We start from the raw sequence: 25,094 nt of genomic DNA on the forward strand, positions 1-25,094 counted from the left end.
CAACGATACAAACTATATTGTGTAGTTTGCAGGTATCAGCATGCCTTACACTCATCTCTCTCTCTCTCTCTCTCTCACTCTCACTCTCACACACACACACACACACTTACCCCACTCAGGCACTAGCTAACTACACTGATAGCAACCACATTCTTCTGGTGCTAGTTACCATTAACCTGTTCATAAGATTAGAATACATGGAATTAGCGATGGCTCATGAGGGAACAATCAAGTAGGAATTGTGGTTTGAGGTGTTTTGCTTTATTTTTGTAAGAGAGGGACCAACTGGGGGTGCTTCCGGATGGACAGCTCCTAGTATAGCCCACCAAGGGATATTGTACAGCCGTTCCATTCTTCCCCCCATAATGGATTTTCTGTGGGAAGGGGGGAAAAGACAGAAGAAGCAGCGGGAAAACATGGAAGGTTTGCAAACGGAAGATGGGGCTGTCGGAATCCTGCTTAAAATTCTGTGTTCGGCAGGGGGATTGCAGGAGAGAAGCCTCATCTGGAAGCACCCCCCCCCCCCGGTCAGAAAAAGCAGGGGGAGATGACCGTCCTTTTTCATTGGCAAACGGTAAAATGAGACAGCGTGAGGGGAAACATGCCATGTGAACAGAGAACACAGATTTGTGTGGCGCAGTAGAAACAGCTATTATTTCCTTCCCCATGCCTGTTTTCGGCGACAAAAAAGCCCTGCTGGCTTAAAATTCTCCAAATAGGGTAATATACGCAAGGCTATTATACCTAGGGTAGCTAAAAGTGCTGCATTTCCTCTCTCTGAGGAGGGCACCGGCTGCCTCAAGTCCAAGAGTGGATGGATTGGTTCGATTGTCCGTCCCTGTTTGTTCGGTTAGTGTCTGGAGGGCAACAGCCACAGCCCTGTCATGTCGCCCATGATATGGCAGCGCTGTGCTCCTTGGCTTTCATCCGCAGGGCTGCAATGCTGGAGGACTTGCGGTCGGGCTCCCCATTCAGCTCGTACCCATTGATGCCAGGGCTGATGCCTGCGCCGCCAAACAGGCTGCCCATGTGAGTCTGCCCCACGTGGCTGCCGGGACCTGAGACGCTCAGGAATTCAGAGACTCCTCCGGTTGTGTGGGGATGAGCGTGGGGAGACATGCAGGAAGGCACTGAGTCACAGGGCACTACGCAGGCTGGCACAGGGGAGGCAGTGCCATTGTTGCCAATCCAAGTTGGATTCTGGATCTGAGATTGGGGTGGGGGTGGGAGGAAGGGAAAGATACCAGTTAGCTCACATTGGCTTATCCCATGGTTCTCAAAGTGTAAGCAGCAGGGTCTCATGAGTAGGGATGTCCGGATTTTGTAAAATTTGTCCCATGTGTGTTTTGTGGATTGTGCAGTGTTGTTCATTCTGGCTTCGATCCCCCCCCACACAATTATGCAGAAAAATACACAAATAATTCCATAAGAAAGTTCACAACAATTTACATAATTTATGTTAGTACGTAACATTCAGCATATTTCCCCCATTCCATCTGACTTTCCCTCATGTGTATTTTCTAGCATGACATATGTCTCAGCAGAAATATGCGCATTTTCCTGTGAATGAATTTGTATAAATTTCAGGAGAGTCAAAAAATAGATCTGGAAGTCCACAAACTCTGTGCGGCCTGGGAAGGGTGTTCTGCTGCAGATTCCGCAAGCCGGATTCTTAGAAATCCGAACTCATTTTAGTTCATCTCGAATTTCGCCAGCATCCCTACTCATGAGAGAGGCGCAAATAGGGTGAACTTGTCCAAATGTTGTGTTCTCCCCTGAGTCAAGCCAATCCCTTCTTAGCATCTGTGAAGGGTAGGTGTCTCCCCACTTCCTGTTGATTGGCTGGGTTGATGGTGTTCTTATTTTTTCTCTCTCTCGCTTTTGGTCTCCTTGCAATCACTTCCATCTGAAAATATGCCTTTGCAATCTAAACCAGCTCTGAGATCAACATGAGCCGCCTCAGCTACAACGACCAAAACACTATGACTCGAGGTGTTTTGCCTGTGAAACTTGGTGGTGATGGTTTTGCATGTCTTGCATTCATAATGCAAATCCACTAGAATGCCCATTTGGTTTTAAATGATTTCTACGAGACTGCATTAATAATTTTCACAAAAGTTTAGAATTAGGCTGCATGACAGGCTCGTCAACGCTGTACGTGTTAGGTGTGAAAACGCTCCAAAATGCTCATACTGCCTGCTTAAGCGGGCAAGGTAATCAAGGGCTTGCCAAATCCAAGTTTCAGAAAGAAGAGGTATGCTGGAGTTGCATTTAAACTAATGCACATCCATTTATGTGTCCACTGGGGCTGCGGTATTTTAGAATAAGGGCAATTAGGCATAGGCTGATGCCAAAGTTGGCTAACATCGAACAACCATCAACTCTGCCTTTCATTGTCCCTTAGAGATAGCCAAAGTACCTGAAGAGTTTCCATTCTAGCATAAGACCTGTAACTTTAAGAACTGGTGCCCGAGTTTGCCTTTTACCGCCTCTTCTCTCCCCATCTCTTTTTCCTTTTGTGTCATGTCTTTTAGCTTGTACGCCTAGGGGCAGGGGCTGCCTTATTTTTTAGTTATCTCTAAGCTGCTCTGGGAGACTTTTCAGCTGAAAAGTGGAGTAAAAATGCTTTAAAAACGTAAGATCATAAGAAGAACCATTCTGGATCAGACCATGGTCCTATCATCATCATCATCATCATCATCATCATCATCATCATCATCATCATCTTGTTTTATATTGTTTGATTTTATCTGTATGCTGCCCTATGTTCCCAAAGATATAAGGAGGGATACAAATGTTTAAATAAATAAATGCCCAGCATTCCATTCACACAGTAGCCAACCAGCTGCCCATGGAAACCCACAAGAAGAACATGAGTGCAACAGCTCCCTTCCACCCATGTTCCCCAGCAAGTGATGTACATAGGCATACTGCCCGTGATACTGGACTTAGCATATAGACACCAGGACTAGTAGCCATTGATAGCCTCCTCCATGAATTTGTCTAACCCCCCTTTAAAGCCATCCAAATTGATGGCCATCACTATATCTTGTGGCAGTTTAACTATGAGCCGTGTGAAAAAAAACTTCTTTTCATCTGTCCTTAAGGTCCCAGCAATCAGCATCATGGGATGACACCGGGTTCTAGTATTACAATATTACTACTACTGCTGCTGCTGCTGCTAAACAATGAGCTCAGTCTGTTCCAACAACAGCCCATCATATCAGCCTAATCAATATATTAATTGCCACTGGATAATCATGGTGTGCAAAATTAATGTGACCTTGCCACCAAAGAGATGCCAGCTCCTGAAAGAAAGGACATTTCTGTTCAATGGAGAAATGCAGGACTGAGAAGTTCCATTTGGATCAGAAGCTGGCTGCCCCATGCCAAATGTCACATTTTGTATGCTTCATCCACTGGACCAGTTCTTCTCTTAGCAGATAGCAAAAGAACAGACAAACCTGTGTTTGGAATACTGTTAACCTGCTCAGATTGAATGGCAGCAGCTTAGGTTGACGTTACAGGGAATAGGTCTGCCACTATTTCCTCCCTGACAGAGGCTTAGTGCCTTGAATGCAAGCATGGCAGGCAACAATTCAACTGGTGTGGCTCCTTCCAGCGTAGAGATTGCAATGATGCTGAAAGCTGAACCTGCTGAATTTCTGTCAGTCAGTCATTACACGTACAGAGCCTTTGACAGGAAAGAAAAGGTGGGAATCCTAAGAAAGATTTGCCTTCTTGTGAATCATTCCAAATGTCTGTCTAGCCCAGGACTATCTGCTCTGACTGACAGCAGCTGTGCCTGCTGTGGGAAACAATCCTGGGTGAGACAAATTGGCCTGATTTTGAAACAGAAGTGTTCCTCACTTCTTCTATTCAGGATCCTTTCAACTGGAGGTGGTAGGGGTTGCGTCTGGGGCATTCGGTAATTAAATACATACTCTAGCTCTGATGTTCCCCCACCCCCCTTCTTTCCCATTGCTTTTAGGGTAACAAACAGAAAGGCAAAGGCAGAGCTCTCACAGTCACAAAGGCTTTGCACGTCCCTCTCAACAAGCGGATAATCGAAGATGTGAAAGCCAAAGACATCCTACCAAAGAGGAGAGTGAAAAATGGCCTGGACCAGCAGCAGCAGCAAGAGGAGGAGGAGGAGGAGGAGGAGGAGGAGGGGGCCTTTTGGGGGGTGAAGGGGAGGTGTGATGAGGGGGGAGTGCAAGATGAAAGAATGCAACAGGAGAGGATCCAGATGGAGAGTAGGAAAATGCATGTCTCCGAAAGGCCTGCATTCCACAGCCTGCCAGCACCATTTGCTCTGGCTCCACTTCTGACCTTTTACCTCTGGCAGGCTACAGAGTCATGTCAGGTGGGGGTGGGGGGTTTTCGGGGAGGGGGGAGTGACTTGGCAACACTCAAGAGGCGATGAAAAGCACGGGCCCAAAGGATGGCAAGCGTCATCAGAGGCATTGATGGTTCTGCCACATTTAGAATATTGTCTTCAGCTCTGGTGCCCACCCACCCCCATCTCAAAACTGGATAACACGGGAGACTGGAGAAAGTACAGAAAAGGACAACTGAAACAATCAAGGGATTGGAGCATCTGCCTTATTAGAGAATAGCTAAAGAGCCAGAGACACTGTAGATTCAGAAAAGATGACTGGGGTGGGGATCATTAGCGGGCTTTAAAAATAAAAATAGCAGGGATGGGGGGGAGTTTTCACTGAGATTGCAGCACAGGAGGAGAGGTTTAACCCTTTATTCTGCTGCCACCAATGGGAGCTTTCCTCCTGGGGCATATAGTAGCTTGGGGAGGGGACAATTTTTGTTAGGGCTGTGGCATGGTGTAACCTCCCCCATTTGCTCCCTGCGTGCTGTGATCCTGAAGAAAAGTGTGGATCATGTACCATTATTATTATTATTATTATTATTATTATTATTATTATTATTTTAAAACATGTGGATGTCAATCAGTGATGTAGGGGTAATTTTGACAATCCCTAGAGCCATGCCCCCGAGGGGAATCCAAAAACACAGGCAGCTATGTTGATGCATATTAAGGAACCAGTTCTAGCAGTATTCATCCACTAGGAATAGGTCTTTTGTAAACCTAATGGGTCTTCAGTGCCCATTCAATGCCAGTTAGGGATGCTGGAGTGCTCCACAACAGATTCAAATGGGTTCAGATTTCTTTAAATTTTACCTGCAGATTCTGCAGCAGACTGGCTTTCTTTGAGTGGTTAGTTCTTCCAGAGCGGAAGCTTTTTTTAAAACAATTTTTGGGAGGATTTGCACAAATCCATACTTGTGCCAATGTGCATTAATGCTGATGTGCTCATGATGAGCTCATGCTCATGCTCATTTGCACAAGTCGAATGAAATTCTCATACATCCCTAAAAAAACCAACTCCCCTGGATGCCATTGATGACCAGACAACAGAATGAAAGAAGCCTGGCAATCCATGGGACAGATTTTACAAAATCTGTACATCTCAAACACTAGGTTACCCCACAAATACTTTGCATTACAACAGGGAACAATCTGTTATTGCTGGGAAAATTAATTCCCCCTTCTATTATGTTAGGGTTGCAGCTGAGCTCAGAGGGAACAGGGGAATTGTGTGTGGGGGGGTGCGGGGCTGGCGCTACCATTAGGCCAACTAGGCAGCCACCTAGGGTGCAGACCTCAGAGGGGCGCAGTACTGCCCTTTTAAGGGTCACAGTTTTATACAGATTAGCTGTTTTAAGAAAAAAACATAATAAAAGGAAAATATAATAGTTCAGAAACTCTTCTTGAACAGCTGAATCGAAGTTGGCAATTTTTTGGGGGGGGGTTGCAAGTAGCTTGCCTTGCCTAGGGCGCAAAATAGTCTGCTACTGGCCCTGGGGGGTGATGGCAGCAGATGATGATGTCAGCATCTCTGCAAATCAAGTGGAGTCAGCATGGCATCCCTGTGAGCCCTGCCTCCATTACACACTGATGGTAATTACATGTTTGGTATCTCATCAAGTTTGACCATAATGGTGGAGATGATATTGGGGTACAAGGTTATAAACCAGCTTTTCCCAATGTGGAGTCCTCCAGATGTGTTTGACTGCAGCTCCCAAGATCTCCAGCCAACATGGCCAGTGGCAGTATTTGCACAATCTCCTGAAATCTGTGCAAATTTCCTCCATAGACTAAAGTGGGGCTGATTTAATCTACTGGGGAAGTTTTCATGAACCTAACTTGGAATCAGTAATGAGACAAATGCGAGAACATCTTCGATGATGTGGACACGTGCTCTCTCTCTCAGGGCTTTGAAAGGTGCATGCTCACATGTTTTGTGAGCAAAAATGAAATTCTCAAAAATCCCTACATTAGAGCAATGTTTTTCAAAATTTCTAATTCAGGATGTATTTACATCATTTTGTCAAAGAGCTCCTGTGCATTGCTAAGGATTCCAGGGAATGTTCTAGGATGCATGTTTAGTTCACACTCAACACTGGCCAGCTTCGTTTGGCCAACAGTTGCCTCATGAAAACCGAGAATGCACTTCAAAACACATCTTCTGTATGTACGTTGCAGGAGAAGATTGTAAGTGACCGGAAAAGATGACAGGTGAATTCATGCAATCTGATCACATGCACATTTACTCTGAAGTAACTGTCACTGAGTTCAACATGCTTACTCTCAAGTAATGAACATAGGATTGCAGATGGGTGGCAGATTCTCCAGTCTACTTTATGTTTCACACTTCTCCAGTGTTGTTTTTTTAAATAAAATAAGCAAGGTACACATTGTACATTTACTTCTTCCTGTTTTTGAAGTTCAAGGTTGAATTTCACAACCATTATTTAAAAACAAACAAACAAACAAACAAACCAATAATCTGTTCACTGAATCTGTCTCATCCAACAATATCCCAACTGGTTTAAGGCAGAGCCTCTGTCAGAACTTGAAGGGACAGGTATGCTGGTGACACGCACTCACCTGGGCATAGTTCTCTGCTCGAGTTAGCAAGGGCAGCTCATAGGCTGTAGAGAAGTGTGTGCGGACCTGTTGCATTTGACCAAACCGCTCTCGTTTCCTCCATTTTGCCCGTCTGTTCTGAAACCAAACCTGAGAAGATAAGCACAAAAGGATCCACATCAGAAAAGGTAGGAGGGGCAAAAAACCCTCAACGCTTCTATGGCTGGAGATGAGGAGCACACTGGAGGCAGCATACTGGCTTGCTCCCACTCACCTCTGCCAATTCATGGATTAAATAACACATCAAAGGATGTGAAAGAGGTGAGTGTTTAAAGTAGGAATGGAAGGACCAGATGGATGCTAAGAGTTCCCTGGGAGAGAATAGCAAACAAGAAAGAGCACGGTTGAGCATTGCAGGATGCAATTCTGTGTTTCTGGAGAATGCACATCTATCAGAAGAATGAAGAGAGTGTGATGGAGAATACAGAGGGGAAAGAAAAGATAGATAAGTGGGAACAATAGCATGAAGATATCTTATATGCAGGCTTCCCACTGTTCCTCCAGACAATTACAGCTTTCTGTCATGTACACATCCTGTGAAACTCCACAGATAGCTTGTCACATAGTACAATCCACATATCCTGAATATTATTATTTCTTTTACATGGAAACACTTTCTGTGTAGGAAATTGGGATTTGATAATGTGAGAAGAAGGTCATAGTTCAAGATGAGAGGCAGCCCAAGGCCCAAGCAAGCTTTGATTGCAGCTGGGTCATTAGGATTCACCACAGATTGCAAATAAAGTCCGGTTTTAAAGAACACCTATGTTGGCAGCCGCTGAACAAATAGCAGGGAATCCTCCAAACAGCTGCAAGGTCCTATTTTAACCAGCAATATCCAGAGCGTTAATAATTGCTAGACTATTAGCCATGCTGGTAATGTTCAAATGAAAGATGAAACCATTCCTCTCAATGCTTCTCTTAAGCTGATTTCAGCTTTTACAAGATACCTGCCAATTGTCCATCTTAAACTTAAAAGACGAGGCATGCACAGCAAACTGCAGTTGCCCTTAAATGCCCTAAACAAAGCCATTGGTTATCTGCTATTATCCAAATATTACTCATCTTCACATCAAGTGAGAACAACAAAGGGACAAACTAGAAGTTGCATGGAGTTCCAGGGCTTTCTCACCCAACTCTTTTAAAATGAAACATTAAACTGTCTGTTTAGACATTCGTGTTGTCTGAATGCAGCGCTTTCCCACAGGGTAGGTTATGGTGTTGCCCAAACGCAGCACTTTCCTGAAGGGTGTGTTATTGTGTTGTCTGAACATAGTGCATTGTCTACAGAGTTGCTCGTTAACTATGGAGTGTGGCTTTTTAACCACCCTGAACAACCCAACAACAAGCCATGGATTCTCAAGGTGGCTTGTTCGAGAAAAATAAACCATACTGCATGGTGAGCAAGCCAATCTGCAGAAAATGCTCTGTGTTCAGACAACACGATAACCCATGTGGGTTAGCATGTTGCATGAACCCAGCCCTAAAAAGCTACAAGCAGAAGTGGATGAACAGGGAGTGGAAGGGAGAAGGGGCTGTTTAATACTTTTCCTTCCACAATTTGTCTGCTAAGAATCGTGCCCCCTCCCAAAGCAACCTCCCAAATTGCCTTCCTCCTGGTGCTGAGTCCCCATCTTGTGTGGCACTGAAAAGACTGACGAATTTATTCTTGCATGAGCTTTGTAAGCAGGCACCTAGTTCATCAGATGCATGCAGCTGGTAGTGAAAATATTTTTATATAGTTCCAGTTAGTTAAGGAAGATGGAAGCTAACTGAAAGTAGAAAGTAGAAATGCAGTGTCTGAGTCAAGAAATAAATGAGATTCAATCGCAAGGGTTCAAACTGTGAATCCAGAGAAACCTAATTGCTGCAGGCTAAGACTTGGGTGATGCCACAAGCAAGATGACAGTTGTGAGACAACAAACCAAGCTTGATTAAAAAGTGTAAAATCTGTCAGTGAGCACCTCTGTCCACTCTTCAAACATTTTTTGCTTGCAAGATCGTAAAGTTCAAGATTTTATCCCAAAGACACTGATGTCGCCCTACCACAATAGTACATGAACAGTGTAAGATGCCAAAACCAACAACAATTAAAAAAGAATTACAGTCAGTTGCCATCATTTCTACCCTTTGATGCAAACTGACTGTGGTATAGGGCGAATTTGTCTTCTGTGCAGTGATGTGGGGTGGAACATTTTCCCAAACTGACAAATTTCCAGTGCTTTATTTTTCCGTGGAAATTTTTCCATTTCATAAATTCATCAGTAACAATAAGTGGCTGCTAATACAATATTAGCAAGTTTGGCAGTTTCGAAATTGTGATTAGCATTTTTCAGGTGATTATCCCAAGCAAGTATGTGAGAGAATACATACGAGTTATTGAAATACGTATTTCAATGACATATATGACAAATTTCACCAATATCAGTGGAGGAAAGTTGAACTCCGTTGAAACAGAGGAGTGATTGTCAGCATATTTGGGTTTCTAAAATTAGCAGGTCAACTGTTTTTAGTACTATTGTTCTTTTCTTAAATGAGAAACAATTGCCTTTACAGTTTTGCAAATATTCTAATTCAAAATTCATCATAATTTGACATTTAAATCATACTGTGTATGTTTTCCCTCAAATATTTCGGATCAAATACTTGGGGTGTACTGAGGCAAACAACAACAACATGAGGTACTTCGCTGTTTACTAAATGCAGGTAAAATAAACATGCTAATTTAGATCACCCTCTGGGGCATATGACATTTTTGCAATGCAAACTGAAAATTTTCCGAGGCAAATTGCCCTATGCAAATTGAGCTTAATTTGCACAGAGCATGGGCCAGGCCAAAATAACTCTCCTAACTCCATGAGCAGTTGCTGGCAGGCCCTCCTGCAGATGGGTTCCAGCCATTTCACATAAATGAGTGATCGTCTTGCTTTTACTGCTGCTGCTGTTTGGACAAGAGACAAACCATCCAACTCACAAAATTTCCAGAAAACCCACATCACTGCTTCTCTGTGTTATGCACTTCTGTTTTTTGCTATGGCGTTTGGCTGATGCAATTTTTAAATATATCTTGAATTTAAAAAAAATAAAACTCAAGAGCTGGAACAGAACATTTCTACAGGTAAACATTCAAATCTGATTAACTGTGCTTGTTTCACCCTCTGTGTCCACCATCTATCCAATCCTCTGCAGAGGCGCTTGGATGTCACAGTTAATTGAAGTACAATTATTTCCGATGGGGGTGGTGACTTCATGGTGTTGCTTTACTACTCCTTCCTGGTAAAAACCTACAGCACTGCTGCTTTGGGGTGGGAAATCCCCCCACCAGGGGGGAGCTCAGGCTTTCTGGTGGCCATTTGGCTCATCAGGCCCGCCCCCTGCCCGGTTTTATCAGCAGCCACCATCCACCCCAGAACACCCCCAGCTTGATGCCGAAGCAAGGTCACACAATGGAAGGACCGAGGTGATGGTCCTTGCTTCAAAGGAAAAAGTCAGGGCAAGTCCCTGACTTCTAAAAATCGCAGGTTCGGGGCTGCAAGTTAGCGACTGCATCGCATCATATAACTGACACAGCGCTGCTGCGTAGCCACTGCAGGGCAAATAAGTCGCATAGACAGCCCCATAGACTCACACCTGAATTGACTTTCCTTGTAGGGTTTTGCTAGGAGGTCTCCCTTCTCGTATTCACATAAATGTTTTCACATGTTGCCACAAATTTAATAGGTTGTCCTGTATTTTAGTCCAATTTCAATTATTTTATATGCTATTCATGCCTTTTGAGAACTAAGAGAGTGAGTATGGGTGGAAAATCTCTTCCTGATCTGCCTACTTCTCTTCTGATCTTCCAGCCCCGCACCCTACCCTGAGAGTCTGATTTCCCTTGTAAACCGCTAGAGTCAGTCCTGCCAGCATCTCGCTTTGATCTCTGAGAGGAGATCTCTCTCTGTCTGGTTAGTGCTGGCAAGGAGCATCTCAGTGACCTGGAAATTTCCTCCCCATGTGGCCCTGGGATGGCTTGTCTCTCATCCAAGCAGCAGTGGCTGCAGCAGTGAAAAAGCAAGATGATCACTCATTTCTATGAAATGACTGGAAGGGCATCTGTACGAGTGCTTGCCGGCTGCAGCTTTTTGAATTAGGAGAGAGATTTGGGCCTAGCTGCACACAGTTCAAGAGATGACAGTCCCTGCCAGTTAAAGTGGAGTCCCAAAGTGACTGTGGGATCAAATAGAGTTAGAGTTCTGACACAGACAAGAGAGAGAGAGAGATTGGGCTCCACCAGTGTCGACACAGAAACATGCATTTACTGGGGGGGGGGGAGAGGGGGAAGACTTGTAATGGGATTGGCTGTATCCATCACCCTCTTCAGTCTGCTTTGCCTTCCCCACACGTTGACATTGCCCCCTCCTATAAGCAGCCCAGCTGGCAGCCAGTCGCAAAAGTGGCCAGCCCCATAGATCTTTGATCTGTAGATGCAAAGTCCAGGATGGTGACCCTGCTGTGCGTAGAGGAACGGAGAGCAGGTAGAAGAGGGTACTGTGCGTTGCAAGCAACATATGCTGTGCACATGTGTCCATACCTGGCAAGCACATTGCTTTCTGTCAGTGTTAACTGCTCACTCTGGGGCTCCTGAATATGCATGACGTGCACTATGTAACCATTGCAGAGCATCCAGGTGTGCCCTCGGGCAAGCAGAAACCCCGGCGGACAACTTCCGAGGGGAGGACAGCGCTGGCGACGTGTGCGCAGGCCTAGATATCAAAGCAGCTTTCATATCCACAGGTTAGGACCTCCAGAGGAATAAAGCTGACCCTGGGCCTTTGAGACAGCTGACTTGAGAGGGGGATGAAGAGCTGGTTTTACATGTTTTAATGCACAGGCATTTCATGAGCCATCGTTCTGATGGGCCGAATCCTATACCTGAAAAGTTAAAACAGTGGTGCCCCTAGGCAGGACATAGAAGAAAGAGAGGCGAGCTCTGGTGCTGTGTGTAAATAAACAATGAACGTTTTATTTTTGTAACGATATAAAAACGCTTGACATTTCGGATTCAGAAGAATCCTTCCTCAGGAGCTGTAATAAGAAAAAAGGCGGGCAAGCTGCAATACTACAAACACAGTTTACTTAATGGGAAAGCCTCAGCGTTTGTTGTATGTGCTGCTATCAGAACAGCTCACACAACCCAGAAAAAAATTCAGTTCTGATAGCAGGACATACAACAAACGCTGAGGCTTTTCCATCAAGCGAACTGTGTTTGTAGTATTGGAGCTTGCCCGCCTTTTTTCTTATTAAAGCTCCTGAGGAAGGATTCTTCTGAATCTGAAACATCAAGCATTTTTATATCGTTACAAAAATAAAATGTTCATTGTTTATTTAGACACAGCACCAGAGCTCACCTCTCTTTCTTCTACCTCCTTACTGGTGCCAATTCCCTTCACCTACCAGTGCCCCTAGGCAGGACGTCAGAGCAAAAGTCCTGGGCTCCACTCATCAAAATGTATAGAAGGGCCCCCGGATGCATCAGAGCTAGCAGGTAACATTTTGGATTCAGTGAAATAAAACATATTACCTAAAGATCACACACGTACCCCTGGCGAAGATCATTAAGTTCAGAGTCTAAAATTACCCAGCTGTACCAATGGGATAGAAGCGTCATTCAGTTCTGCCTCTCTGCCAGGCAGGTCATCCCTCTAGCCCCGTGCTTAGAATTGGAACCAGCTGCTCTTCAAGGACTTGAAAGCTCATGTGCTGTATTTGTCTCAACAGGTTCCTCTACGTAGAATGGCTGCATCATGGAGAAAGCAGGCGAAGCCACCAGTATATCAGTGCTAATTAGAGTTGTTTGTGAAATGCAATAAAATCCATTTATTGAATTTGTTTCATTTTTGCTGTATTTATTCATTTATTTGTTAAATGTATATACTGCTCCATTGCCAAATGCTCTCAAGGCATTTGACCCATTAGAAACAAAACAAAAAGAGCAATATAATTGATGAGCTGCCTTACACTGACTCAGACCCTTGGTCCGTTGAGCCCAGTGCTATCGACACTGGCCCATCTCGCACGTAACGACAAGCCGCTGTGGTTGAATTCCCCATGGGGCTTGTCACTGCGGCGACTGCTGCCATTTTGAATATTCGAGGCACAGTGGGTGAGCCATAACTTCTACTTACGTGCGAACCTGGTGAGGATGGGTGGTTGGGGTGGCTGACAAGCAATCTGCAACCCTAAAACAACCCATGGGTTCTGGGTGGCTTGTCAACCACCCCAACAACCCACCCTCCTGGGGTTCATATGTAACAAGAAGCTGTGATAGTGGGAAGTTGGTTTGACACTAACCTCAAAAAAAAAGTCCAAAAGGAGCCAGGTATTTCCATTGATTAGATTTCCAATGATTTCCATCGATTCCATTGATTAGAAGCAGTTCAGCAGAACGCTCAAAAAGGAAAAAGGTTCCAGAAAATATTTAAAATATAAGAATAAGGTTTTCAGCATCAGCTCCTGAAGAAGGATTATTTTTAATCTGAAACGTCGAGCATTCTGGACACAGACAAGACTTATTAAAGATTTTAATCACTTTTATCGGCACTAGAGCTGGTCTCTCAATCTGCACCTGCACAGTGGTGCCTTTTTATCCTGCCAACTACATATCTGAAGGTGGAAGCAGATTGGGCCTGAACTGTAATGACTGCCTCAAAGGACTCTAGACCAGGGGGTCCCCAAATTTGGGGGGCACATTTGGGAATTTGAGAAACTGATGTGGGCACCACTACAAAATGGCTCCCATGGAAGATGTCACATAATGGCTGCTGTGGGGGCCTGGCTAGTCAGGAGGTTTGTGGTCATTCAAGAGGCAGCTGGACAACCATCTGTCGGGGATGCTTTAGGGTAGATTCCTGCATTGAGCAGGGGGTTGAACTTGATGGCCTTATAGGCCCCTTCCAACTCTACTATTCTATGATTCTATGGGAGAGGAAGAAATCATTAGGCGAGGGGGGAGGGGAAATGGAAAGAGTTGCTTCCTGGCCCACCCCATGTTCTTCCATCCCTACAAAAAATTTCCCCATTGCTCTCTTTTTCTCTCTCCGCTCCCAGCCTCTAGCCTTGCTATTTTTCTCCACCAAAGCCCTTTCCTCGCTATGGGCATCATCAGGCGGGGTGGTAGTAATTGTGGTTCCCTACCATCACTTCTCTGCCCCTGCTCCTGTTCCACAATACTTCCTTTTTCTTCCAGGAGAAGAAAGAGGAAATAAACAAAGATCACATGACCTATTCAGGGGCCATTTTTATTATGCTGTTTTTCCTGCACACAGCAGGAAATGGCAGCACATTCCGTTTCCTTAAAAAAAAAAAGGTCAGATTAAAAGGGGTCCATTTTGTGATGGAAAAAAGGCAAGGAGGAGCGGGAGGTGGTCATCATCGTCTAAAGGATGTGCGAAAAACCGTTAGTGGGCAGTAGCGAGCATAAGATAAAATTCTCATCTGATAAACCCCCTATTTCTCTCCCTTCCCTGTCCTCAGCGTTCTTCCTCTCCCTTCCTAGCACCTAGCCTCACTCTTTCTCTGCCCTCTACTTTCTCTTGCTTCCTCCTCCTGCTTGCTGAACAACTGATCAGCAGAAGGTTCAGGAATAGGAAGCAGTATCTGGCACCCTAATGTTTTTCCATTTTTTTAAAGTGAGCAGGGAGAGAAGAGCTGTCCGGGCACCATCAGCATGGCCTGCAGGTGCCATAGTGCCTGTGGGCACTACATTGGGGACTCCTCTAGGCCTTAGCCTTCAAGCTAGAAGCCTGTTCTATAGTTAAACTAGTTTTACTAGATTGGACTGGGGACAGTCTCTCCATGCCTTTTGCCAGTGGTTGCTGTTTTGCCACCATGGGGCCTAAGGTTGAATTCTAGTTCCACCATAAGGACAACACATATGTAGAAGTCCAAGTCCAAGTGCTCCAACAGTGGAATGCTAGATTCCAAAAGCCTCCAACTTGATCCCTTCCCTTCTTGGTCAATCAGGTTTTGTCCCGCATCACCAGCTCATGACATTTTGTCATGGGGCAAATGGTTTTAGTTGGTTTTGAAAGTCTCGGTGGATAACAGCATAAGAATTTAAACTAACAATAAAACAAAAGAAAGGCTCCTAAAGGTTTCAGAAACCGAGCCATGGCTGATATGCAAATATGAACCTATTAAAATTGCTCATTGCTGAGCAGTGAAATTGAGCTAAAACCACCCATTAACATCTGGGCGGATGAAAAACACACAATCTGTAACCATTTGAGTTCAGTGTGGTAGCAACCCTACTACCTCTTGGCTCCTTCAAAATGTGATATAATGAAATGCAAATGCTCACAAATTATGTACAAATGCTCAGATTAAGATTTCAACATCCTCTGCACAGAGAACTATATTAATCACTACTATTTCTAGGATGATGTTTTTGGACAACCTTGTGCTTCTATTGCTACATTCCTTGGGTTGCATCCACTGTTAGTGTAACTTAAGTCCCATTCATTTTAATGAGCGTATTTTAAGTAGGACCAACATTGAATACAACCCCTTTTTAAATAAACATACTCTTCATTTCTTTACAAGATTTTCCAGAAAAATGAGAGCGGACTGCAATGTGTTTACGAGATGGAGCCTAAAGGATTCTGATGGCTGCGTTTTCTCTGTGCCATTTTGAAAGTCCATTCAGTTCAATCAGAAGCAATGCATATTGGAATATGCAACGTCAGTAGCCCTTGCTTCTATATTACCTAGCCCTTCTAGGTAGCCAAGGGCAGAACTTTAATTTGCCCTTCCAATTTAAACCTGCCACAAGCAAGGTGTAATGTTACACCTTGTAAAATGATGTTTGTGTATCCTTGAAAAATGGTGTTTTGGTAGCATGACAAAAACCACCTTCTGTGCCTGGCAGGAGACACATTATCAGCTTGTCACAGGCAGTCAACATGCGCAGACGTTTTCCGTGGCTCTCACACATCCAGATTTGAATAGGCCCTTCTACTGTTATTTCCTAATTCATTAATAATATTTGTATACTACTTAACAGCATAAAATCTCTAGCCAGTTTACATATAACTAAGCACTTGACTTGCATTATACTCGTGCTGTTCAGGCACTGAAGAGAACATGTGTGGATTGAAAGTATGTACTGTGACAGGGATGTAGATGTAGCGGCCCCCAATATCTCTGGGCACACCGATCCCTCAGCCTCAGTTAAGACCTTGCCATGTTGAGGGTAAGAGAACTCTCACTGCGTTCGGAAACCCTGATAAAGCAGTTGGCTGCAATCGCCAGAGAGTTTGGGCTCATCTACACCAAGCAGGATATTCCACTATGAAAGTGGTATGAAAGCAGTATATAAAAGGCAGGAGCCACACTACTGCTTTATAGCAGCATTGAAGTGTGCTGCAGGATCTACACTACTGCTTTATAGTGGTACTGAAGTGCATTGACAACTGTCGGGGCCCATGACACATCTATACCAAGCAGGATATAACACTATGAAAGTGGTATATGGTTTGTGCCATGGGCCCCAACAGTTGTCAATGCAATTCAATACCTCTATAAAGCAGTAGGGTGGCTCCTGCTTTTATATACTGCTTTCATAGTGGAATATCTTGCTTGGTGTAGATGAGCCCTTTGACTCACATTCAAGTGAACGCAAGAAGAACTCCTGTTCTGACCTTGTCAGTTTGACTCTGGAGATGAATCCGGCACACCTGGAGACGTAGTGGGGGTGGGGTGGGCAGTGTACACGACCCTGGCTAGATCTACACCAAGCAGGATAAAACACTTTGAAAATGGTTTAAAAGCTGTATATGTAATCTGTTCTGGGCCTGAACAGTTGTCAAAACCATTATAAACTGTTTTAAAGCAGTAGTGTAGATCCTGTCCCTGTCTCAGTACACTCTTTAAGCCCTCACACATTCTCTTAAAACACCTGAACAGGGCTGATATCTATTCATATTATTATTATTACTGCTATTCCTATTACTATCTATCTAGTCATCTTCATCTTCATACTGTACAAAGACCTAAGCTAATTCAAATCCACCAATTTGGGGGCGGGAGGAACTGGTTTGGATTGGGGCTGTGGTGCTATAGAGGACTTAGGTACAAAATTAGAGAAGGCAGTAGTTGATATGAATGATAGCAACCAACGAGTGCCAAAGGCACAGAACTACTATAGTAGTATAAAATATACTAAAAAATACTAAAAAAGGGGGTGGATACTTATATCAAACAAAAGTTTATATAATATAATAAACAACCATAAATAGTCATAGTACACATTAGAATAATGATATACAATTGTAGAAACACAGAATCATAAAATGTAAACACAAATCTCAACAGTATTTTTTGAATTGACATAAGCTTCTTTCAATAGGCTAAACTGGCTATCGGTGTGAATTAATCCTGTTTTCGCCGTCTGCTTCTTCAGAATTACACCAACCATAGGGATAATGCCGTGGCCAAAAAGGCAGGAGTTCCAAACTTCATTCTATATATATCCACTTGAATGCCAAAAGCTCAGCAGAAAAACCTCAAACAGATTTTTTTTCTTCTAATAGCTGTGTTTCTGCAATTGTATATCATTATTCTAATGTGTACTATGACTGTTTATGGTTGTTTATTATCTTATATAAACTTTTGTTTGATAGAAGTGTTCAGCCCTTTTTTTTTTAGTATTTTTTTTAGTATATTGTATATTACTACGGTTGCTATAGAGGACTTAACCGTTTCCCAAAAGAAAATTGCCCTTCCTGCCAAAGCTTTTAAGAGAAAAAAGTCCTGTTAGGAAAACTTGCATGTGTCACATATAGAACATACGTTCTCTTTTATAGGTTTAGTTAAATGGGTGAGCAATTCATAAAAAGCTAAATTGGCAATGCTCCTAGTGGGTGGAAGCACAACTAAATTCAACTGCTATGGAGTTCCAAAAAGTGCAGATAACATACAAAATAAACACACACATACAGTTTATGCTTTAACTAATCAGGAAAAAATTGGGATAAGAGGATATGCTGTTTCTGTCACCACTTTCAAGAAATTGTACTTTGAAGCTCCTAGTTTTTAGCTTACTGAAAAGTACTTTAAGGAAAAGAATGTGAGCTCCATCACCTCTGCTGAGGACTAAAACAGGCATTACTAAAAAATTGTATCTAACAACTATGTATTTTAATGTTTACTCTAGAGTAGATGCAGCCCTCCTGAGCCAGGTCTTTAAAGTCTCCTCCCCTCCATTAACAATCTGGATTGGGGGCCTATGCTACAGTAAACATGAACAAATGTAATGTGTATTTTGGCCCTGAGAAGCCAGTTTCATCAGGTACTTCCTCTCCCTCAACTGTTATACAGCCATTCCATCAGGCTGCAACAGAGGGAGAGATGGGAACCAGGGACACTCCATCTGCTCAGTTGAGAGACTTTGGCTTCCCTGCCTTGAATATTTTCCAGTTCCATTATAAGGCCTTCGTAGTGTCAAGAACTGCCTGTGTTTGCTTTTCTTTCTCTTCTTCTCCAAGAACTGCCCGTGTTTGCTTTTTTTCCTCCTCCTTTTTCCTTTTATGTGACGTCTTTTACATTATAAGGCTAAAGGCAGGACTCGCTGCTTCTTGATTTTGTAAGCTGCTCTGGGAGCCGTTGAAGAGCAGAGTAAAAATGCAGTAAATAAATAATCCAAAGTAACGACGACTTATCTGGTTTTGAATTTTCAATGGCCATGGATTGCGATTTGTGGTTCATCCATAGCTAAGGAACCCTCGAACTGCAACTCCTGGTCCCCTAGGTCCCAAATCCAAATCCTCTCTTCTACGCACAGCCATAGCAATTAAGGAAATCATCATACTTGGAACTCCTCACAGGCAGCCATGGTTTTTTTTTGTTGGACTGCTGACTTTTGGCCATAGGTCAGGATAGTCACGTGATAGCCAAATGGCCCATTTAAACTCTGCTCTAATCAGGTTGTAGCACTTGATTATGACAACCCTAAAACAACAGTTGCTGTCAAATGCGAAAAGTGATAGGCCCAGGGACCAGCATGTGGTCATCAATAGTCAAATTACTGTCTGCATGACTAAAGGTGCAATCCTATGCATGTTTAGACAGAAAAAAGGTTTACAACCGCAAGCATTTCCCATGCTGGCTAGGGAATGGTGACCATTGTAGGACTTTTTCTGTCTAAACATACATAAACATACATAAATACATGCACCCTAAATGTCTGCACAGGCTGACTGAAAAACATGCCTAGCACAGTATGATAAAGTTATGTGAAGGTGCAATGAACAACAAAGCAGAAATAGTCCTCAACAAATTGTAACATCAACAAAAGCCAAAGTTAAGGAAAATGTATACCTCCAAACAGTATTCTTTAATACAAATGAATGCAAATGTAATAGCAATATAGTAATGAGAAATATATAAATATAAAAAAATTAAAAGCTGTGTGTATAAAACCTAAAAACAATAACACAAAACGCCAAATGCATTTTGACAGCAGCCTTCATCAGTCAAGGCCAACCAATTACTCACACATGACTTTGATACTGTTCGAGGAAAGTGGAGGAGAAAGACAGCTTATGCATTTTTCATCTATATTATAAGCTGCAGCTAACCATTTTTGAGGACTTTGTTATTAAGCAGCTGCTCACTTAGGATGATCACACTTTTAAGTTGCATGGATGGATTTATTCAGCCCTCCAAATCAAAGACTTATTTGCTAGAGTTAAGGCCAAGTGTTTTTTAGGCCACTGATGAAGATTGCTGTTGAAACACGTTTACTCTAATATGTAACTGTTGTAAATTTTATATATTCAGGTTTTAATTTGTTATATTTATATATTTGTCATCGCTATATTGGTTTTGCATTTGTGTTCATTTGCATTAAAGAAAACTATTGGAGTCATTTTCCTTAACTCTGGCTTTTGTTGAACATCATGTGTTTAGGTGGCCAGAAACATTAGGCAGGAAATGCAAATACTGGCAGAACTAGAGCAGACTAAGTAGCTGTCATTTTTATGTTCTTTAATGATACAACAAAACCTGCCATGTGATGTGGGCTTCTGCCTCTCTGCTTAACGCTAGAGCTGGCCCTATGTGAATGCAGTCTCAGATTAGATCACAGAACTCCACAAAATGGACCTGTGGTGCTTCCAGACAAGGCTTTTATGGTTCCATTGCCCTGTCTCAATAACAGAATTTAGTAGGGCCATCCAGACGGTGTCATCTTTTACTTGCAACCCTCCTGTGGTTTCCCACTTTTTTTTCAACCACAAAAATAGAATAGGTAAAAGGAAAATTATGTATATCCAAAAATATAAACTTTTTTTAAAAAATATAAACACTAATATCTCAATCAAATTTTTAATCAACATGTTTGGAATATTGATATTGTGTATTTGTACAGCCTTGGGTTTGGAAATTAATTTTGTGACTATGTATAGGCTATGAATGTTGTGGATTGATGTGCATTTTTGTCTACTCATCAATTGTTTTAATTTCGAGTGAGATATTAGCATTTATGTTAAAATGCATTTTTGGATTTTCCTTTAACTTATTCTGTTTTTCTGGTTGAAAGTGGTTAAGAATAGAAGTGATTTATTGGCATTAAGTCCCACTACTTCTTCCATCTTTTTCTTCTTTGCAGAAAACCCATAAAATGGAGTGGGGGAAGATGGAATAGCTCACAGAGCCTTATACTGGTAGTGGTAAGAACCCTCCATCTGGAAGCACATTGCAGGGTGGAGCACTCCTGTTCAATGTGCCCAGCAGCCATGACCTCTTCCAGAGTACTCCATTCCATTCCTCCTCTAGTTTTTTGTTCATTCCAACAGTGAGCCAATAGTCCTCTTTAGGCTGTTTTTGGGGTGTGTGTGTGTCATTCCCCACGTTAAGGTTTTCTAAAGCTTCTAAAATGTTTTTCTACTTCTACACAGCCAAGGTTTCACTATGCCTGCATTTACCTCGTGTCTGTGGGTGGCACCCTTTTGGCTACATAAGGATCCACACTGGCTGAGTTCACTATTCGTATACTAGCAAGTGGGCCTGGCTTCACATGGGTTGGAATAGCCCTTAGTTTGATACCACAGTCTTCAAGTACATTTACACGGCTGTCAGAGTTGGACGCATTGTGTCCCCTATTTGAATGAAGTCAAGCCTACCATCACTCCTAGGCATAGCTCCTGCCATGCTGTACCCCACAGCCTTCTGATGGATGGGTCTGTTCAATCAAATTCCCTGAGGGGGGCTGCCCCACATCAGGGGCAGGCGCAGGTGTATAACTCTGTCACTCAACCTACTAATCTCTGGTTTCAAACTGTATGGAATTCAAAACTATGTGCTGGTTAAGGATGTCTACCCCTAGTGACTGAAGATGTTACTGCAGGCTTCAACCACATGGACACATTTAAATTAATCAATATTCTTTAAAAACAAATGTCCCTGAGGTGTACGCCCCCAGGATCCCCTTAGTATGCACGCCTAGTTTCAGGTGTCTCAGTTTCACAGTCTTGGTGCTATGGCACTGACAGATGGACGGATAGACAGGCACCAATTCCCTTTTATCATGATAAGTAAACAGGATACTCCCAAGAGATTGATTTTAAGAGGGGCTAGATCTAAGTCTTGTTTTGTGCTCTGTGCCTCTGACCAGCTGTGTGTCTGGCCCCATTCACACAACCTTTCACTGTTCATCCCTAACATACACCAAGTTTGTTTTCCCACACCCATGCCTCTCTTATCTGCCTCTTGCGAAAGACCCCTGCCTCTGGCTCATCCTTGACAGCCTCTCTCATACATAAGCTCCACACCCCTGTCTTCCTTGTCAGTTTGCCCCCTCCCCCTCCAGCTGCCTTCTCCCATATTTCTTGCGGAGGGCCACAAGTTCTTCTCCTGAACGCTTGCTTGAATATAGGAACAGAGCCAGAATTCATCTTTAAGCACTGAAACTGGACACCATTTTATCAGTGGCCTGGAATGGGAAATTGGAGCCTGGGATGAGAGAGCTGAATAACTTGAGCTTGTTTTCATTTCATGTTTAATTTCCTGCAGGCTTAGCTCAGCCTTTCCGCTTCTTCCACCAGCCTCCCAGGGTTTTATGGGAGAAAAGGGATCAAGATATTTTACTTCTTGCTTTACTTTACTTTACTTTGCCTCTCTCTCTCTCTCTCTCTTCGTCTTCCTCAACCAGGCGGCAATTTTGCTTCAGCAAACGTTTGACATTTCCACCTTGCTTTCAAGCCCTGCCACATCAAGGGGTCACCGTTGGAAAAGATTTTCATTAACAAGAGAGGGCCCTGGGGATGAGCGAAGGTTTCTTGGCACTCAACACAGTGGAAGGAGGCAAGTTAGCAAGCTAAGCAGTGGGCTGCCAAAGAGAAACAGCTAACTGGAGAAACACAAGTGCGAGCTACATTGTATGGGTATGCTTGTGCCACATAGACTATTTATTTGTTTGTTTGTTTATTTATTTATTTATTTATTTATTACATTTATATACTGCCCCAAAGCCGAAGCTCTCTGGGCGGTTTACAAAAGTTAAAAACAATAGACAAGAGGGATGCCGAAACCCTTCTCTGCGTATGTGCAGGCATACCTCTGCCAATGAATCCATGGGGATCTGGACACAGGGAGTTACCTTATACAGAGTCAAACCATTGTAATCTGGTCCAGCACTGTTTACACTGACTGGCAGCAGCTCTCCAGTTCAGCTAGAGATGCTGGGAATTTCAGTTTGAGCCTTCTGCATGCAAAACACGTGCTCTACCACAAAGCTTTGTCCCTCCCTTACAGGACTTGCAGGGATGCAACTAGGTAATTTTAGACCTTGAACTTTATGGACTTATGGGGTCCCTCTTTAGATGGCCATGTGCATCGCTTCAGTTGTGAAGGAAGGACATGAGTAACATTTCTCAGTCCCCTCTAACTGCCATCCATCACCTTCCCATTCTTTAAAACTGCTTCTACATTGCTGATGTTAGGATAACAGCAAAAATGTTTGCCAACCCTGATTTAAACAATAGGAATCCTCTGTGCATATGCAGCTTTGCATTTTAAAGTCACTTAAAACACAGCATCATCATGACAACAGAAATAAAATGGCATTTGCTTCTGCTTTCCTGATAACCCCCATCACCTGCCATTTGCTGGGTGGTCATTTGGGGTGGAGGTTTGGGCCCTGGGGCCCTGGACTTTAGCCCCAAGGTCCAGCTGTAATTGCACCACTGAAGACTTGTAGCTAAGTGGTTGCCATTTTTGACAGGCACTCCTGAGACAAAAGCAGAGCAGAAATGTTGAGGGATGTTCTGAACCTTGAGTTCAGAATTCAGGATGTAAGCAGGATTGTTCTACATAACACATTGCAGCAAACCTGAGTTTATATATTCATTTGATTTGTACCCTACTTTTCTACCAAAAAGTGGCACTCACGGCAGCTTGAGTGGGCTTGCCACTGATTGTAAACTTGACAGGGCACTAGAGTCAATCCTTGCTTGCTGATGAGTGTACCCATACGATACATGGGAACTTGCGCCAGCACCAACCTTTAATGAGTGGGTCATGTAAAGCCCAAGGCCAAATGCCAAATTCAGCGCAGCCAGGATTGAACACCAAAGGTATGAAGTTGTGACTATATATCAAAACCTGAGCCAGCTGTCAAGCTATGCTTTGGTGAGATATGAAAAACCATACGTACGTACCATATCGTAGGCTGCGATCACCCAGATATATGTATTGCTATTCTTAACCTGCTTCAGACATCAGTGCTATGTGGACAACATTCAATGAGTGGTAGTGTGAATTCACCAAAATAAGAGTGTGTCCACACTAGTACACTTGCAATGTTTTCTTTCATGTCACTTTTGTCCTTCACTATCCTTAGGGTGTTTCCGGACAGACAGCTCCTAGCACTACCAGTCAGAAATCATTGTGCAGCTGTTCTGTCTTTTCCTACTTAATGTTTTTTTTCCTTCTTTTTTTGAAAGAGAAAAGATGGAAGAAATAGTAGGGAAAAATGGGACAGTTGCAAGTGGTAGATGATGACATCTGGACCCCCTGCTAGAAATGTTTGTGTGTTTTCCATGCTATATATGCTGCGTTTCACTTATAGATGTGTGGCATTATGTGGCTCTTAAAAAAGGGTTGCTTGGTGGACTGGCTGGCTGTTTACGGGATGTAAGGAAGAAGTATGCGTGGAGAACATATCAGGAGTATGCAAACTAACTTCTTTCACTCATTAAGCTCCCAAGTATATTCTAGCTTCTGGTATTTTCTTTTCCTTTTTCCTTGAATATGATTTACTTGAACGTTTTTCATTTGTTTTATGCTAAGAATGAAGAAAGACATGCTAGAGTGTTTTCAAGCTTCTGTCTATGGGCTTTTATGGCCACAGACTTCCTCATGAGTGAATAAGCAGGTCTGTTACAAATCCCGATGACCCTTTGGGGAGGGTGGAGAGGACCAGATGTTTCATTAAGACATCAGTATACAAACAAATCCCAGTGCATTTGTATGATTTGACATCTGCTTGGCTGCTATTATAATTACCATTGTATTTATTACATTTATATCCCGCCTTTTTTCCACCAAGGAACCCAAGGCAGTGTACCTAATCCTCCTCCTCTTCATTTTATCCTCACAACAACCTTGTGTGGTAGTTTGGGCTGAGAGTCTGTGACAAGCCCAAAGTCATCCAGTGAACTTCCATGATCATGTGGGGACTAGAACCCAGATCTACTGACTCCCAGTCCAACATTCTAGCCATTATCATCATCATCTTCCTCTTCCTCCTCCTCCTCAAATTTGTAGAACCATTTCTTTTTTAGAAAGTTCAATATATTCTACGATCATTCAAAAAACAGTAACACATTCCAATGGCCATTTGATATGATTTTTATAGTATGTCCTTCTGTATATAAGTATGAAAGAATAATGATTCTGGCTACACTTTTGCTAAGCCACTTGGTTAGTCCTCTTTTGTTACTCCTCTCTGCTCTTTCGTTTGGAATTCTGAATTTTTCAGTATGGTGACCAAGGCAGGATCTACACTACTGCTTTATGATGGTATTGAAGTGCACTGACAGCTGTT

At 43.1% G+C, this 25,094-nt stretch overlaps 1 protein-coding gene across 1 annotated transcript in view; it reads right to left on the bottom strand.

The window, feature by feature from the left end:
• Positions 1 to 525: 525 nt before the first annotated feature.
• Positions 526 to 25,094, bottom strand: part of ALX4 (ALX homeobox 4) — an 82,534-nt gene continuing 57,965 nt past the window's right edge. The window contains exons 3-4 of the mRNA XM_063118821.1: positions 6,971 to 7,099; positions 526 to 1,206 (exon numbers count right to left, since the gene is read on the bottom strand). Of these exons, the coding sequence (XP_062974891.1) occupies positions 883 to 1,206; positions 6,971 to 7,099 (453 nt within the window). The 3' untranslated portion in view covers positions 526 to 882. The remainder of the gene's footprint in view (positions 1,207 to 6,970; positions 7,100 to 25,094) is intronic.

This window comes from Elgaria multicarinata, chromosome 2 (assembly GCF_023053635.1).
Source record: "Elgaria multicarinata webbii isolate HBS135686 ecotype San Diego chromosome 2, rElgMul1.1.pri, whole genome shotgun sequence".
NCBI lineage: Eukaryota > Metazoa > Chordata > Lepidosauria > Squamata > Anguidae > Elgaria > Elgaria multicarinata.